The 15,034-nt window shown below is 41.6% G+C and overlaps 1 protein-coding gene across 14 annotated transcripts in view; it reads left to right on the forward strand.

Moving 5' to 3' along the window:
• Positions 1-15,034, forward strand: part of utrn (utrophin) — a 134,018-nt gene that overhangs the window by 93,926 nt on the left and 25,058 nt on the right. For 13 of the 14 annotated variants that reach the window (XR_009785342.1, XM_061753252.1, XM_061753253.1 and 10 more), the window contains 7 exons: positions 726-804; positions 2,214-2,274; positions 8,364-8,425; positions 8,919-8,993; positions 10,925-11,126; positions 11,289-11,374; positions 13,383-13,540. Coding sequence is in view for 12 of the 14 variants with exons in the window: in XM_061753252.1 (XP_061609236.1) it covers positions 726-804; positions 2,214-2,274; positions 8,364-8,425; positions 8,919-8,993; positions 10,925-11,126; positions 11,289-11,374; positions 13,383-13,540 (723 nt within the window). In the remaining 2 variants the exon portion in view is untranslated. Of the gene's footprint in view, positions 1-725; positions 805-2,213; positions 2,275-8,363; positions 8,426-8,918; positions 8,994-10,924; positions 11,127-11,288; positions 11,375-13,382; positions 13,541-15,034 lie in introns of those variants that run through there. The other variant, XR_009785343.1, reaches the window with a different exon arrangement.

The following is a 15,034-nucleotide window of genomic DNA, read 5'->3' on the forward strand; positions in this document are numbered from 1 at the left end:
ACCTTAGTACTGTGTGGCAGATATGCCAACCACTGGCACACCCTACTGCCTGATATAAAATAATAATTGGACAAAAATAGCATTGTTCATTATTGTGAAGTGTGTGGACCTACCGTATCAGGTTACCGGGACTGCGTGCTGGCCTCACTCGCATCAGTTTGATTAGCAACACACACACACACACACACACAGACATACACACATACGCCTCAGGCACAATGACAAGTAGGACAAATCTGTTGTCGACATTCTGGAAATTGAAGCGCAGAAAAGAGCAAAAGTTTGCGTTCCCCTCGAAGAGCCGCCATGCAAATTGTTATTGCTGTCTAAAGAAGAAACGGCAACCGCATTTGGTTGATCTTCTCCCTCTCCAGGCACTTTTAGACCATTCGTGTGATGCAAAAATTAGAGGAGTGACACACTTTTACTGTGCAACAATATAACGCCTTATGAGAGATAACGATCTAACATTTTTTTCCCCCCTATTTTTTTTATCACTTTTTCCCCCTTTTCCCTGCATGCACTGTTGAGTTCTTTACCAGTGACATTTGAAAAAAGTTGCCATGGACTAAAAGCTAATAAATACGTTTGCTTGAAAGTGTCTCCTTCCAAATATTGAAATATTGTTGTATGGCAAAGCAGTAAAAGTCAGATTTTTATTTTTTTTTTCCCAAAAAATTTTTTGATGAAAAAATGTTGTTTTAACAGCACAGCTCTTGTTGCAGGTGGCAGTGGAGGACAGACTGAAGCTCCTCCAGGAAGCCCACCGAGACTTTGGCCCCTCCTCTCAACATTTCTTATCCAGTAAGTAGCAAACGTTTCGCTTTGTTTTTAATTTAGAGCGTGACTACAAGCTGTCTGAATGCGCCTATCAGGATTTGCATCTTTGTTTTTCCGCTCATTTGCCTCTTCAGCCTTTTGGGTGCGTGTCCGGCTAGCACTGCCTTTGTGTAAAAAAAAAAAAAAAAAAAAGTAATTTATATGCTATTTATGTAGTCTTTAAGTACATTCAGTTTGCGATATATATTTTTTAAATTTACTGTTAGTCCAGATGCACTTGCCAATATGTCAAGCATCATTTTAGGTAAGAATAAACGTGTTCTTACGCCTCTTAAATGTGCTTTTACTCTCATATGAAAAGCATGCATCCCCAACTTTTTATATTGGATAAAACAGAAACATAACTATAGAAACATGTAGAAAAAAATAGTATTTTTTTTCTGTGAACCAACTAAAATGTTCCGTCTTTGTTTTATTGGGGGGAAAGTTGGATAACAAGTACATACATTTACTGTATATGCTTTAGCTTTAATTTTTGTAGTGTTTAGAATTAAAATTGACCAAAACTAGCAAAACTGTCCAAGGCAAAGCATATATCTCCATTTCTTTAAATACAAAATACAAACTGAAATCATTTTTTAAAATCTTTTTTCTAAAATACTCACAAAACTGAAGTGGAAGAATAAGCATGTATGTACTTTTTTTTTTTTCCATCCCAAGGAAAAAAGTGTACCTCCAAATATCTAAACGAAGAAAAATTATTTTTGTATATTTCAAAAAAGTAAATAAGTGAAAAATGTTTGATGTGTCAATGGCCTGTCTGTTTTTTTGGCCCACCGTTGCGACATTATTTCAAGGAAATGGGCCAAAAAAGATGTATGAATAAATACAAGAAGAAAATCCTTTTTCTTCTGCAGACAGTTTCATGGCTTGACTTTTTGGTCCTGCGTCTCCTTGGCACGACGACACTATCGCGTCCATCATCTCACACATTGGCGCTCATTACACTGCCCGCGTGATTTGCCCTCAGGGATCAATAGAGCACTGCTCTTATCCCCCAATCTGTCTTTTCATCCTTCCATGTGCTGGTAGATGCCTTTTTGACGGAGGAGGGAACATGGGAATCAACCACACGCACGGTTCACTGCTAATAGTCTTAATGCCGCCGTGGCTATTTGAGACGTCGCCGCACTCATTTGTCGCCTCGGTTCTATGGGTCCGCCACCCGTATTTCATCCCCTCCCTTTTTTTCATTTCCTCCTTCTGCCTGGAAGACTTCCTCCCCGCTTCCTCTCTATTTCATGCATGACAGCGTGGTTCCTCACACCTTCGGGTCAAACGTATTCATATCGTCCTGCTCGGTAATGGTGCCTAAGATAGTGTTTGGATTTTTGACGAGTGTCTCTCAATGTGAGCTTTCTTTCTTTCCGCAGCTTCTGTGCAGCTTCCCTGGCAACGGGCGGTTTCTCAAAATAAAGTTCCATATTACATCAAGTAAGTGTCCAGAAAATGGGTGACGTCCAGTATTTCCTAAAATAGCGACTCAAATCAGTGGTTGGCGCTCAGCTCCAGCCAAAGCGCTGTCCTACATTTACAACCTACATTCAAATATATGTTCCATGAACTTGCTTTAATTTATTTTCAACAATTGATTCTCTTTATTTCGCGTTGTTTCTAATGGCTACACTGGTTCCAGCACTTGGAGAGGTTGGATTATTATTAGAATTTTTTTTTTTTGTCCAATCAGATTTCAGCCTGTGTGTGTTGCCATGTCAATCTAATCTGTTTATCCTGATTCTGGCCACCAGAATCAGTAGGTTTGACTAATGTAACTTCAACTACAGTAGATATAAAAAGTCTGCACACCCTTATTTAAATGACAGGGGGGGGGAAAAAACTAATTAAAAAAAACAAAAAAAAACCTGAGTGTCACCTATAATCTGTACAATTCAATCGAAAGAAAAAGTCATTTCCAGAAGGGAATTAAAATAAACAACTGTGATAATGTGGTAGCACAAGTGTGCACAACCTCTCATAACTGGGAATGTTTAGAATCAACCAATAACATTCAAACTAATGGAAGTCAGCACAGACCTGCCACCGTTAAGTGCTTCCGATGAACCCCAAATAAAGTTCAGCTGTTCTTGCAGTTTTTTTTGTCTTCCTGACATTTTTTGTTTTCCGGCAGAAGACTGAAGGGTTTTGCTAACCCTGAGGAACTGTTCATAATTCCTTGACAAAAACCCCACCCAGTTCCAGCTGGAAGAACAAAAAAAAAAACAGCCCCAAAGTCATCAGCATTCTTCACTGTCTTTAAGGCCATTTTTAGGCAAATTATGATTGGACGATTTTTATTTCAGATTTCATTTTTCATTTCTTTCACGCACAAACCCCCCCCCCCACTTTCTAACATCTAAATTGAATGACAACATCTCTTTTGAACCAAATTAACACTTGTTTATTTTAGCTTGCTGTTTTTTAGATGCAGCTTTTCCTTTAGTGTGCATAATTTGCATTTAAGTGACTTCAAAAATAGCTCATTACAATTGAAATTATAATTGTCACAGTCATGACAATAAAGACCTACAGCGACCCGACATATTCGGCTCGCGTCATCATTTCAGTCCCCCCCAAAACGATCGTCTTTCTGCTGATTTGACGGCGCGTGCACATTAAAATGCCAACGTGTCTACCTGGTGAATCGATAACACCTGGTTGACAGTGGCAAACACATCGCTTGGTGCTCTAATAGCGACAATTCGAGTTAGCCTTTTTGCATCACATTCACTTTATTTATTTATTTTTTGCCAAATCAGGAGAAACTGGAGAAGGAACTTCCCTCGGTGCCTTTGCTGAGGAAGGACCTCATTTTTCACAAATCATCCAACCACGCATAATTTGTGTGAACTGCTGACTGTCCAAGTTGACCTGCTTTATTTGTTTCACTCCAGAGTTTGAGCTCTATCAAGTTCGAAATGTCACTCTTGATTTGTTTGGTTAGGGTTAAAATGCTTTTTTTTTTTTTTTTTGCTATTTTTTTGTACATTGACAAAAGAACTAGTGATGTGGAAAGTCCTCATCAAGACCTTTAATTTGACAGGTGACTCGACATGAGTAATGTCTAATTTTGTTATTCTTAATCGAGCATAATTGGAAAAATAAAAAGCTAACCACTGTACTTCTCACTTTCTTCTTTTATACAGTTTTAGCTTGTCCGTTAATTTGATGTGCAACGTGAGGTTTTTTGTTGTTGTTCCCCCCCCCCGAAAGTAAATCTCGCCTTGATTTATGATGTTCCTTCTGGATCTAGTGGAAGAGCATTGAATTGCGCAAACTGTCACTATCCGTGGTCGGCTTAGAGAAATTAATGATGAGGCATTATTAGTTGTAAATTGTTTGTAATCTTCAGACCAATTAAGTGAAATTGGATAATTTCATGGCACAGTAGTTAAGTAATCACAGTTTAGGTGTTCCACTGTGCACGACACATTGAGAGTTTGGTGACCGCCGCCTGGAGAGTTAAAAAATGGTATTGCATATTCTATATGTCATGGACTTTTTACATCTTTAGTTTTATTAGGCTCAGAATGGAAAGATCAATAAGAAGCATTTGAAACGGAGACACCAGCACTGTGTTTGGACCTTCCGGGAGGTGGGGGGGGGGTCGCCACTGGGTGCTGGGTTTATTATTTTTTAAGTGTGGTTTGCGGTTGTGAGATAAAAGCCAGCAGCATTCGATCACAGATGTGGCCGACCACTGAACCTGCACCCGCCCACTCTCGTAAACACATCAGTGGAACATGGGTACAAAGCAGACGTAGTCGTCGCACGAGTGGGAACGCACACGAACTCAACTGGAACCTAAATTCAACTTGAGCGAGCTATTTTGATCACCTCAAACGATTTGGTAATTGGGCGTATGTGCCCATCCTGTGTAACATCGCGTTTAAAATTTAGGACAGTACTTCCGCAAAGCGGCTGTGGGAGAGGTCAGCGTCGATTGTCGTGGTGCACCGAAGTGATTTAGACGCAAGGAAATGCAGAGTTGAACCGAACAGCGGTTCGTCGTGGGCTGGTAACGGCATGACTCCTTCTTGTGACTGGCTCCAAATCAGATACATCACAAGCTCCAAAATCGCATTCCTCAATATAGATATGTTCCGATCACTTTTTTTTTTTTTTGCAAACGAGTCCTTTGAGTTTGAGTATCTGCCGATGCCGAGTCCCCATCCGAGAGCTCAGAAATAGATTAAGAAGAAAACATTGTCTTAATTCGTTTTCCTTGAACAAAATCATCCCAACATGATACCTTTTTATAAGGCTGCAAAGGAGTGTTGTACAATATGGAGAAACATTTGATATCGCAATATAGGTAATTTTATCTCCTGATAACAGTATATATCCCGGTATATTATTTTTCCTAAAATTACGTGAAACTACTGGAAATTGTTTTGGAGTTTTTCACCATCTATTTATACAACACGATAAACGTTGGTTTCACCGCTACTAGTATACACACACGTGTTTTTGTAGCACAAATCACCAACCAAATCTTCAATATAACAGCGTATGATTTTTGTTGTTGTTGTAAATCCACATCCTCTACATCATCAAAGATGGCCCGTTATTGCATTCAAGAGACGATAGAGTGGGAGTGTATAAAAGGCTGATTGAGAATCTCCTCTCACAAGTTCCTTTTGAATGGTCGTGACATCTTTTGGGACACTCGGGTACCCATTTCTCCTTTCTGCTTTCATATTTTGCCGCTTTTTTTTCTCAGCGCTGACAAAAGGGCGGCTGATTGAAAACGGCGTCTTGTCCACAATCCTGCTGCGAGGGTGATCCAAGCACCATATTGGTGGAAAGTGGGGGAATGAAAGTCTTCCATAGAAATTCAGCGGGCGCCTGCTGGCAGGCTGGCGCCGCGTCCTGTTTTAAACCCGTTTGGCCGCAGAGAGAGGGAGGACGTCGTGTTTAGTGGGCAGCAAATGTCTGAGAAAGGATGCAGCCAGTATCAAACTAATGGACCATGATCAGTTCAAACCTAATACAGACAAGCTCTGTCTTTGCAATCCGGAAAAGTGGCATACAGAGAGTAATTAGAGTGTAAATTTGACCCTTTATCCGCAAATGGATGTGCTTTAATAATAACAAAAAAATAGAATGCTGTGACGCATACATTTTTATCTACCTGCTGAATTATGCGCTTTCCCCTTCAATGACCTTATTTGATCTGTCGATGCTTACTGAGAGATGGCATTTAATAAAGACTCTGGAGACAAAATGTCGGAATCACGAGTGGCTCTCACCGTCCCATCACATGGCCTCGCTGGTCCTGACGCAGCAACAGACACCTTTTAGGGACCACTTGTCAGCGTTGTACTTTCATTTGAACTTGGTTGGTGATGAAACGAAGCAACACTCATTGACGCATTGTGTCCGTTGTTGTTTTTAGGATTTATTTATTTTTTTTCCAAATGATACACTGAACCCACATTTATTGCGGTCTGGTCCAGACCCCACCTGCAGTAGGTGAAAAGAAACCATGTAAAAACTAAGTTTTACCCCGCCCATATGCTTTAAACACACTTAAACTTATTAACACGTTATTCTGCGCCCATTTTTAAAAATGTATTATTATTCCGCCAATGTTCACAGTTGTACTCCTTCCACATTTAGCCGCCAATTCAAACCAGTTCAACTTCAAAATATCTGACATCTTGCCAATTATATTTCACATCTCCCAAATTTCCCATTTTTTTGTTATTATACATTTTCTATGACGACATTCCCAAATCATTGCAGACATTTGACATCTAGTGGTAATTCATAATAATAATTCATAAATAATTCATTCCGTGATGTGTCTCAAATCATCTTTCTCCGTTTGAAATGAATGGAAATGCCATTAATCCGTTCCAGCCTCCCCAAAAAAACACCCTTCAAATTTGTAATGTGTATTTTTAATGTGAAACATAGCACTCTATAATTTTGTACTTTATAAACAAATACAGTATTGATAAATTGAAATAGAACTTAAAAGAATGAAACAGTTTTTCTCACGCTTTCCATCAATTCAGTGGCCATTGTGCTGCCCCTTCTGATGCGCCCGCCTTGGCAGTATAAAACAGACATATTTCCATGGACACCTGTACAGTATAGATGTCTTGTTAAGGATAAAGAACATACACTGGAAAAGAAAAAGTCCTTTGAATTTATTTTATTCAAACATGTACAGTTTACAGTATTTTAATCATATGCAAGCGAAACCTAAGTACTTTTTTCCAGATTGTGACAGTGAGTACTGAATTCTTCACTGCCACCATACAGCGCTTGTATCAAATGTATTTACTGGCACTGTATTTACTGTACATCCTACACCCACACTACTCATTCAGGACATCTTAACTCTTTATTGCATTCTCCCAATTCCTTAATTTTCACAATAAAAATGGTCTCGTTTGACTCACTTTTCCGACAGCTCTCCCAGCTGAACTGCGAACCCTTTGAAGACTAACCCATTTGTGCCCTAAACACACTTGTTGCTGTTTTGTCTAAACTCAGCCGTCTTTTTGTAGCATATGTGTCAAAGTTTGCGATCGCCCGCTGACAGCTCGCCCGTTGTCATTACGGCATTCATGAGCTGCTGATATGCATACAAGCGCTGCAGGCTCAGCGTTGATGGAAACGCCGCGCCGCTCTGCTGTGTAGCGGGTCAATCGCGCGTCTCCCTCGTTATGAGCGGCAATAGAAGCAGCTTGCGCGCTGCGGTCTGCTTATTTATTAGGCTCTATTTTATTCGTAATGGGGTAATAAACAAGCAGGAAACGGAGCACTGCGGTGGGATCCTGTTGCTTATTTCCACACCGCCACCTTTTCTTTCTTACTTTGGATATGATGTTTGCATTTGTTTGCGTTTTGCCGTATCCGCTGCGTCTTTGGAGTGCCTTCGTTCGAATCAGCAGTCACCTGGCACAATCGCAACGTGCAGTTAGCTAGCTAGCGATGCCGACGCCCCGAAAATTCATCTTCCCTTCAGACAGCCCGCTGGCGCGGCTGCGTTCGAGTGCCTCGTTGTCGGGCAGTGAGTGCATGCACATCACACGGAGAAAGACGCGAGTGCGAGGAGAGCGGAAAATGTTTTAAAAAGTCCGACGTGACGGCCAGCGTGAGGACAGGGCCTTCGCGCTGGCGTTTCCACTTAAGAGTGCCTCGTTGTTGCAGCGTGGGATGTCTTCCAGCTTCTGGAGGCTTCCAGCGGAAATATTCACGCGGCTCAGTCGAAATCGAATCAAATGCCTGCAAAACAATAAAATACATAAACACAATTCACACACAAATATGTTTAAAGTGTGTACGAGGGGTGAAACTTGTCGTATGGCCTCTTAAGTCACCTATTGGAATTTATCTTCACATTTCGACATTGCAGTCAACTTGCATCGGGGGTTCACGGGGGATTGACCCAGCAGATTGCGCTGTGCTGGAAAATGCTCGTTGTGTGTGACTGTTAGCATTCACTCAGCGTTCCTTATTGTAATGGCTTCTTCTTCTTCTTCTTCTTCTTTTTCTTGTGTTGCTTTCAGCCACCAGACACAAACGACCTGCTGGGACCATCCCAAGATGACGGAGCTCTACCAGTCGCTAGGTAGGAAATACAAATGCTCATTCGGCGCCTCTTTCTCCAGAATGGTAGCATATTGCCAGTGTGGCTCTCCTTGCCCTCATCTAATGGCATTACAATACCTTAATTGCTCCATTAAAAAAAAAATAAATAAATAAAAAAAAAAAAAAAAATAATAATAATAATAATAATAATAATAATTTTTTTTTTTTTGCACGTCACTCCAGCTACGGCGTATTTGAAGCTTGGAACCTCAAATTTTAAATCACAACACAAAGCAAAACAATCCTCCATGTTAACATCCACCCACATCCCCATGCTAGCGCCGCTATTACTGTTAATTAGCAACCGCCGTTCACGTGGCCTCAACAAACAGCGTCGGCCTCCGCTGAGACGGAACGGCCTAATTACGCAGTCCAACTCATTTCACAGCGATTGACACAGTAAAATTCAGCTTTTTTTTTTTTTGCCAATAAATGGTACTTCAATTGCGTTTTGTTTGCCTATTTGCCCGTAGCGGACTTGAACAACGTGAGATTCTCTGCGTACCGCACCGCCATGAAGATCCGCCGGTTGCAGAAAGCTCTGTGCTGTAAGTCTTACGCACACACATGTACACGCACACAAAATGCTACCAGGAGGGTACAACGAGGAACGTCCTGCGGGGTCGTCATGGAGACCACGCGACGCGCCATTTTCCGTTTCGATACTGTATGGTTAACTTACAGCCCTAGCACATAAATCGGTAGTGGAGGAAGGAAGCAAGGTTCAGTCTCACGGTGACAAAACAATCATTCACTCGATTGGCCAAGTTAGAATAGCCCCCACGCAGCTGTCCCCCCACAAAAAGATAAAACATCCGACTCAGTGCAGGTGCGCTTTCAAGCTCGTGCGCCTGAGTATTATTTGTGCTCGGCCGCTAATGAGCTGCAGTAATTCAAGCACGGCATTTTTTTTTTTTGCGCTACTGTTCTCCGCTGCGCTTAGCTATTTGTTGCAGGGGCGCATTAGCCTGATTGATTCCCCAAAGTGGGCAATCCAATTAATTCCAGCAGTGATGTCATACACACAGCCGCAGGTTTCTATTGGGTTTCGTCTCCTTTTTCTGTGAACGTCTGCTAATGTAATGTGTGTGAATGACACGTTTGCACACAAACGCGCATGACAGGCATACTATAAAAAGTCTAATTGGGTTAAGTCAGTGCCAGGGGGACCACGAGTGGCACAAAGGAGCTCGTGTGGCAGCCAGCTAATGTGCCATGTGTGTGGCCCGGAAAACTACCAGACAGCAATGTGAAGTGTCTCCCTTAATTAGTTCAGCCTGGTAAACGGGAGGTAAAATGAGGTGGGAGGCTTGATGTTAGATAGCACTGATAACACATTTTGACTGCCAACTTCATGGAATTGTGTGGTTTTTGTTGTTGTTGTTTTTTTTCATTTCACTGCTAATGCTCCACACCGTCTGGTCGTGATGGAAAAACATTTTGCACGTTTACATTCAGCACCAGTTGCAGATAACATCGGTGTTGCATCTAGGCAGACATTTGTCACGGTCACAGCTGCTTTTCTCGGCAATATTTAGCAGGACTTTGGGAAAAATATGATGTGGTGGAATTAGACGACAAGAGACATGTTTTGGGGAATTGCATTCATTTGTTTTTTGAAGGTCATGAACAAAAAAAAAATAGGTTGCATGTCACAGACTCTGCTCACAGGACTTGACTCGCGTCAGACTTGGAAGTGGCTCATTTCAGGACTTGGGACTTAAATGAAAAGAAAAAAATACAAATGACTTCACTTGACTTTGGCTTCATGAGTCTCAAGTTGACTTAGACTTGAACTTCATGACTTGACAAATTTTGAATTTTCACGGTAGTGTGCCATTTATTTATACATTTATTTATGTAGCTATGCATAGTACAGAAATATTTTTTTGTACTTTCAAATTCACTTTATCCACGGTATGTCTTCCATGTTGTAAAGGGCTGTGTATGAAATTACGATTCTGACCTTCGATCCAAATTATCGTGGAACCTTTTCACTTTCGAACTGACTTATCTGAATGATTCCCATATAAGCGCATTCCATTTGGGAAGCCCAGCGCAAGTCAATAAAAAAGAAAAGCCGGACTCACAGTTGGTGAGCAGAGGTGAATCGGAAAACCCTAAAAACTAGCGTATGAACTTTTATGAGAAGCCCTCAAAACAAAAAAGAAAAAAAGTTATTTTCCAACCATTTCATCAATTTTTTTTTTGTTTTTTTTACCAGTACTTTATAAAAATGTGCATACAAGATGAAGATGTCACCAGCAAATTAGATTTGTGGATACTGACTAGCTGATTTCCATCATATCAATAATTAATCACAATGGTCCATCTGTTCTCTCGCTATTCATGCCTCTGATATGCAAAAAAAAAAAAAAAAAACTATGAACATGGTGCTTGTTTCTCAAACATTCAACACCACTGCGTGGAAGTGAATTGTGGATTTATCAGCGTGTCATTTCCCGTCCTCCCTGCGTAGTGGACCTGCTGGACCTGAGCGTGGCCCAGAACACCTTTTCGCAGCACAAGCTGACCAACAACAGCCAGCTCATGTCCGTCCCGGACGTCATCAACTGCCTGACGTCCATCTACGACGGCCTGGAGCAGGAGCACAAAGACCTGGTCAACGTGCCGCTCTGCGTCGACATGTGCCTCAACTGGCTGCTCAACGTCTACGACACGTACGTTTGCATTGACCGTTACAATCAAACGCCTTTACGAAGATGGGTAATGTGCTAACCTTACTCGGGACAAAAGGAGTCCTATTATATGTCGTTATTGATATGATTTTCAGACTTTTTTTTTCATCCATGTATCATCGATTGTTTGTGTTGATTTGAAAGTGGTCGCAGCGGGAAGATTCGCGTCATGTCGATGAAGATCGGCTTGCTGTCTCTCTGCAAGGGCCACCTGGAGGAGAAATACAAATGTAAGAACATGAGTTATGTTAAAACACACACGCACGCGCAGCCACTGGAGCATTTATCCGATATCCTTGATATTCACTTTAAGGTCCATGTAGTAGCATGCGCTTTGTCCTCACTAGTAAGTCAATCCAGCGCACTAGTAGAACGACTGTGTCCTACTAATCATGTTTTTTTTTTTTGTCCCCCTGACGAGTGCTCTAGTCGTTCTACCAGTGCACTGAATTTTCTTACTAGTGAGGTAAAAGAGCGTTGCTAATACATTGGCCTCAAGCTGGATATCAAGGATTTCGAATACTGGAGTTTCTCGTGTATGATGTGCATTTTTTTTTTCTCCCAAAAATCTTCCAAAGTCACTCGTGTGTATTATAAAGTATTATAAATCGGTGTCGTACAAGTTAGAAAATAATTTCGCAGTGAAATGAGGTATGTGAGTAAATGTTTGAAACAGCCATAATTTATTTTTATAACGGCAGTTTTAAAACTAAACACTTGGGTGCGCTCCAATGTTAAATGCATTATTAAAGAAAAAGTAAACCTCAGTTTTTAAAACGTTACTGATCAGAATTGATTAGAAAAACAAATTAGAAGAGGGTCACCGCTAACATTCATCGCATATAAATATATCAATGGATAGAAAGTCATGTGTGCGCAGGAAGAAGGGTTTTCCTGAATATTGGGGGTGCGCATTATACTCGAGTGCGTATTATACACGAGAAATTACGGGTAAATGCCAAACCGGCTTTCCATACCGGTGGTGTCGTTGGATGAGCGACCTCATACGCTCTGTTTTTACATAATCGTCCACACTTGTTAATTTGGATGATTAGTCTATGTGAATGACTTTTTTTTTTGCTCTTCTCTCTCCTTTGCCCAATTGTGAACCAGTGTCACTCTATCATTGCTAACTTCTTCTCACTTCCATCCTTTTCCTTCCCTTTTCTCATGTCTTTCCTTAAAATGTTCCCTCCCTGAGCTCACCCATTCCCTTGGCACTTTCTATGCAACCGCCAAGGCTATCTTCCACGCCTGATCACGTCCTACCTCCTTTGCTCTCACACTCTCATTGGCTCACAAATAGCTACGACACGTAAACACGCACGCAGTGCGCCGTGTCAGACCATATCTGCGAGCGGCGGATATTGATAGGTTAGATTTCATAAAGATGTGAAAAGACAGGAACTCACCCACACCTGCCACACAGGAATGAAGAATCGGGGCTGAAGTCAACTTTAATCAGCGCTCAAAGAGCTGTCATGTCCTTTGTTTCTGCTCTTTGTGTGTGTGTGAGAGATGTAGAAATATGTAAAAATACATCACCGCGATTCTGCCAGTCCTCCCTGTTAACACGGATGTTTGAATTCAACAGCCGTCAATGGCAGGAAATGAGTAAAGAGCAAAGACTATTGTGAGAAGTTGGTAGGATTTAGTACGTCTATTGTTCTGTAGTTTGTATCATATGGCCTTATGTTTTGCCATATCTGGTAAATGTACTGTTTTTGTGGTGATTTTATGTTGAATACAGATTTATTTGTTTTTTTTAAGCCTGCAATTTAAACAGCCCATTGGGCATGACTGGCATTTACCTATGTGGCAGCTATTAATGAACCCTTTGAATTCTGCCTAGCAACAAGTGGGCATGGCTGGTCATGACCATTTGTCTTTGCGACAGGTGTAATTGAGCCTTGTGGATTCTGCCTGGCAACAAGTTGAGCATTGCTGGTATATTCCATTTTTTCCCATTGGCCCGTTAGGCAAAATAATTGAGCCCTGTGAATTCTGCCTACCAACAAGGAGGCGTGGTTTGTACTGTATATTTCAATTTTTTCTTTGGCTAATGGAGAAGTCAGGATTGTGTATTGATGTACGTTAGCTACTAGTGAAAATTAAAATGACATTTTGGATTTGTTAAATCCTGGTGGCCAGCCCATTACGGTAGAGCTTAGCATGTCTGTCTCACAGTCGAGTGGATGGAGAAAGATCCTCTTTCCTAATGACTTCCTCCTTCCGCAGACCTCTTCAGTCAGGCGGCATCAGCGGGCGACACGTGCGACCAGCGGCAGCTCGGCCTCCTGCTTCACGAGGCCATTCAGATCCCCAAACAGCTGGGAGAGGTGGCCGCCTTCGGGGGCTCCAACATTGAGCCCAGCGTGCGAAGCTGCTTCCAGCACGTGTGTACACATTATCTTATACTACGCTTGAGACAATGGCGGGCCGGGTATTTTTTGTGTGCGCCACCTACATCATATGGAGCCTTTCAGAATCACTGTGTATCTACAAAAAAACATTTTCATATATTCACCAGAGTCAGTGATTGGTACATATATTAATGTGTGAAGATCGCTACAGATGTGGTTTGCTAGTTGAAGTTAGCTGTAACCAGTTTGGCTCTGACCAACCAATCACAGGCTGGAAAAAAGCTGACAACATTTCGGGCCAGGTCTCTTGACCTGTGAGGATGAATTTGAAATCTGATTGCTTGAAAGCAACAGTCTCGTTGCTAGTAATAGTTGAAAGGTGCAACAGTTAATTGATTAACCGACAACTAATGGATTATCACATTAGTTGACAACTATTTTGATAATCCTTTAGACGCCTTGTTTAACTTAAAATTGTCCAAATCCTTAGAACAGTAAATGTTCTCAGATCTTTATAGTCCTCCATGAAAGCAGACTGATTATCTTTGTTTTTAATCAAAATGAGCCATTTGCAAACATCTTGCTTTTATTTTTGAAAACAATGACCAATTTTTTTGTTTTTGCCTAGTTTCAGACACAATCCAATCAATCGATTACTAAAATACTTGTTAGTAGTTTAAGTTTCATCAGCTGGCCCTAATGATTCTACGACACGACCGACTGACCAGCACTGACTTAAGATGTTGTCATTGGCCAAAAAGTGTATCTCTTTTTTCCAATTCTCACGAAGTTATGGCTTTTTTTTTTTTTTTTTTTTTTTTTTTCCCCAAAAGAGCTAACCACTCTCTTTGCCTCACTCAACTTGACCCAAAGTTAAGTTATAGTAGCAGACAGTAGTATAACCTCTTCATCCCAGCTCATTTCTATTCTGCCGCGTAACCACCTCAAAGCCAACGAAGGACTTGAATAGTTAAACTGTGCTGAGCAACCGCGACGCCTCTCCGTTGCCTGGGGTCAGCTGCCGCCTGTCCTCCCCGCTGCTTTACGGCGGCCAACGAATCAATTGCGCAGCTTTATCACCGGATGTTCCTGGCATTTAACGACGTCTTTAACCCCCCCCCCATCACGCTTTCATTTGTCACTCTCTCGCTCTCTCTTTCTCCCGCCATCTCTTCATTTCTGGGAAGCGGGCATTTTAAATTGGGCTGAGGCTATAAATTTCATCTTTTTCCCGTGGATTTGCACACGCAAATAAATCGCTTGCTGGCTGCATCCCGAATTGGCGCGCCAGATGTGCTGCGGTCGCGCATTAATCGTTCAGTCAAACTAAGTTGGCTCCTTGAAACTTGGTTTTATTCACACACACACACACACACTTGCATAAAGTCCTATTTGACACTTGTGTCTGTCCCGTCAATGACATCCAGTCCATTTGCTTTAACGAGCTCATGATGAATGAGTGGCACAGCTATAAATTTGCCCTCCTTGACTTTACTTTTGTCACTGGCTTCCATTTAAGCGTCCATC

The sequence above is a fragment of the Phyllopteryx taeniolatus genome, chromosome 18, assembly GCF_024500385.1.
Source record: "Phyllopteryx taeniolatus isolate TA_2022b chromosome 18, UOR_Ptae_1.2, whole genome shotgun sequence".
Taxonomy (NCBI): domain Eukaryota; kingdom Metazoa; phylum Chordata; class Actinopteri; order Syngnathiformes; family Syngnathidae; genus Phyllopteryx; species Phyllopteryx taeniolatus.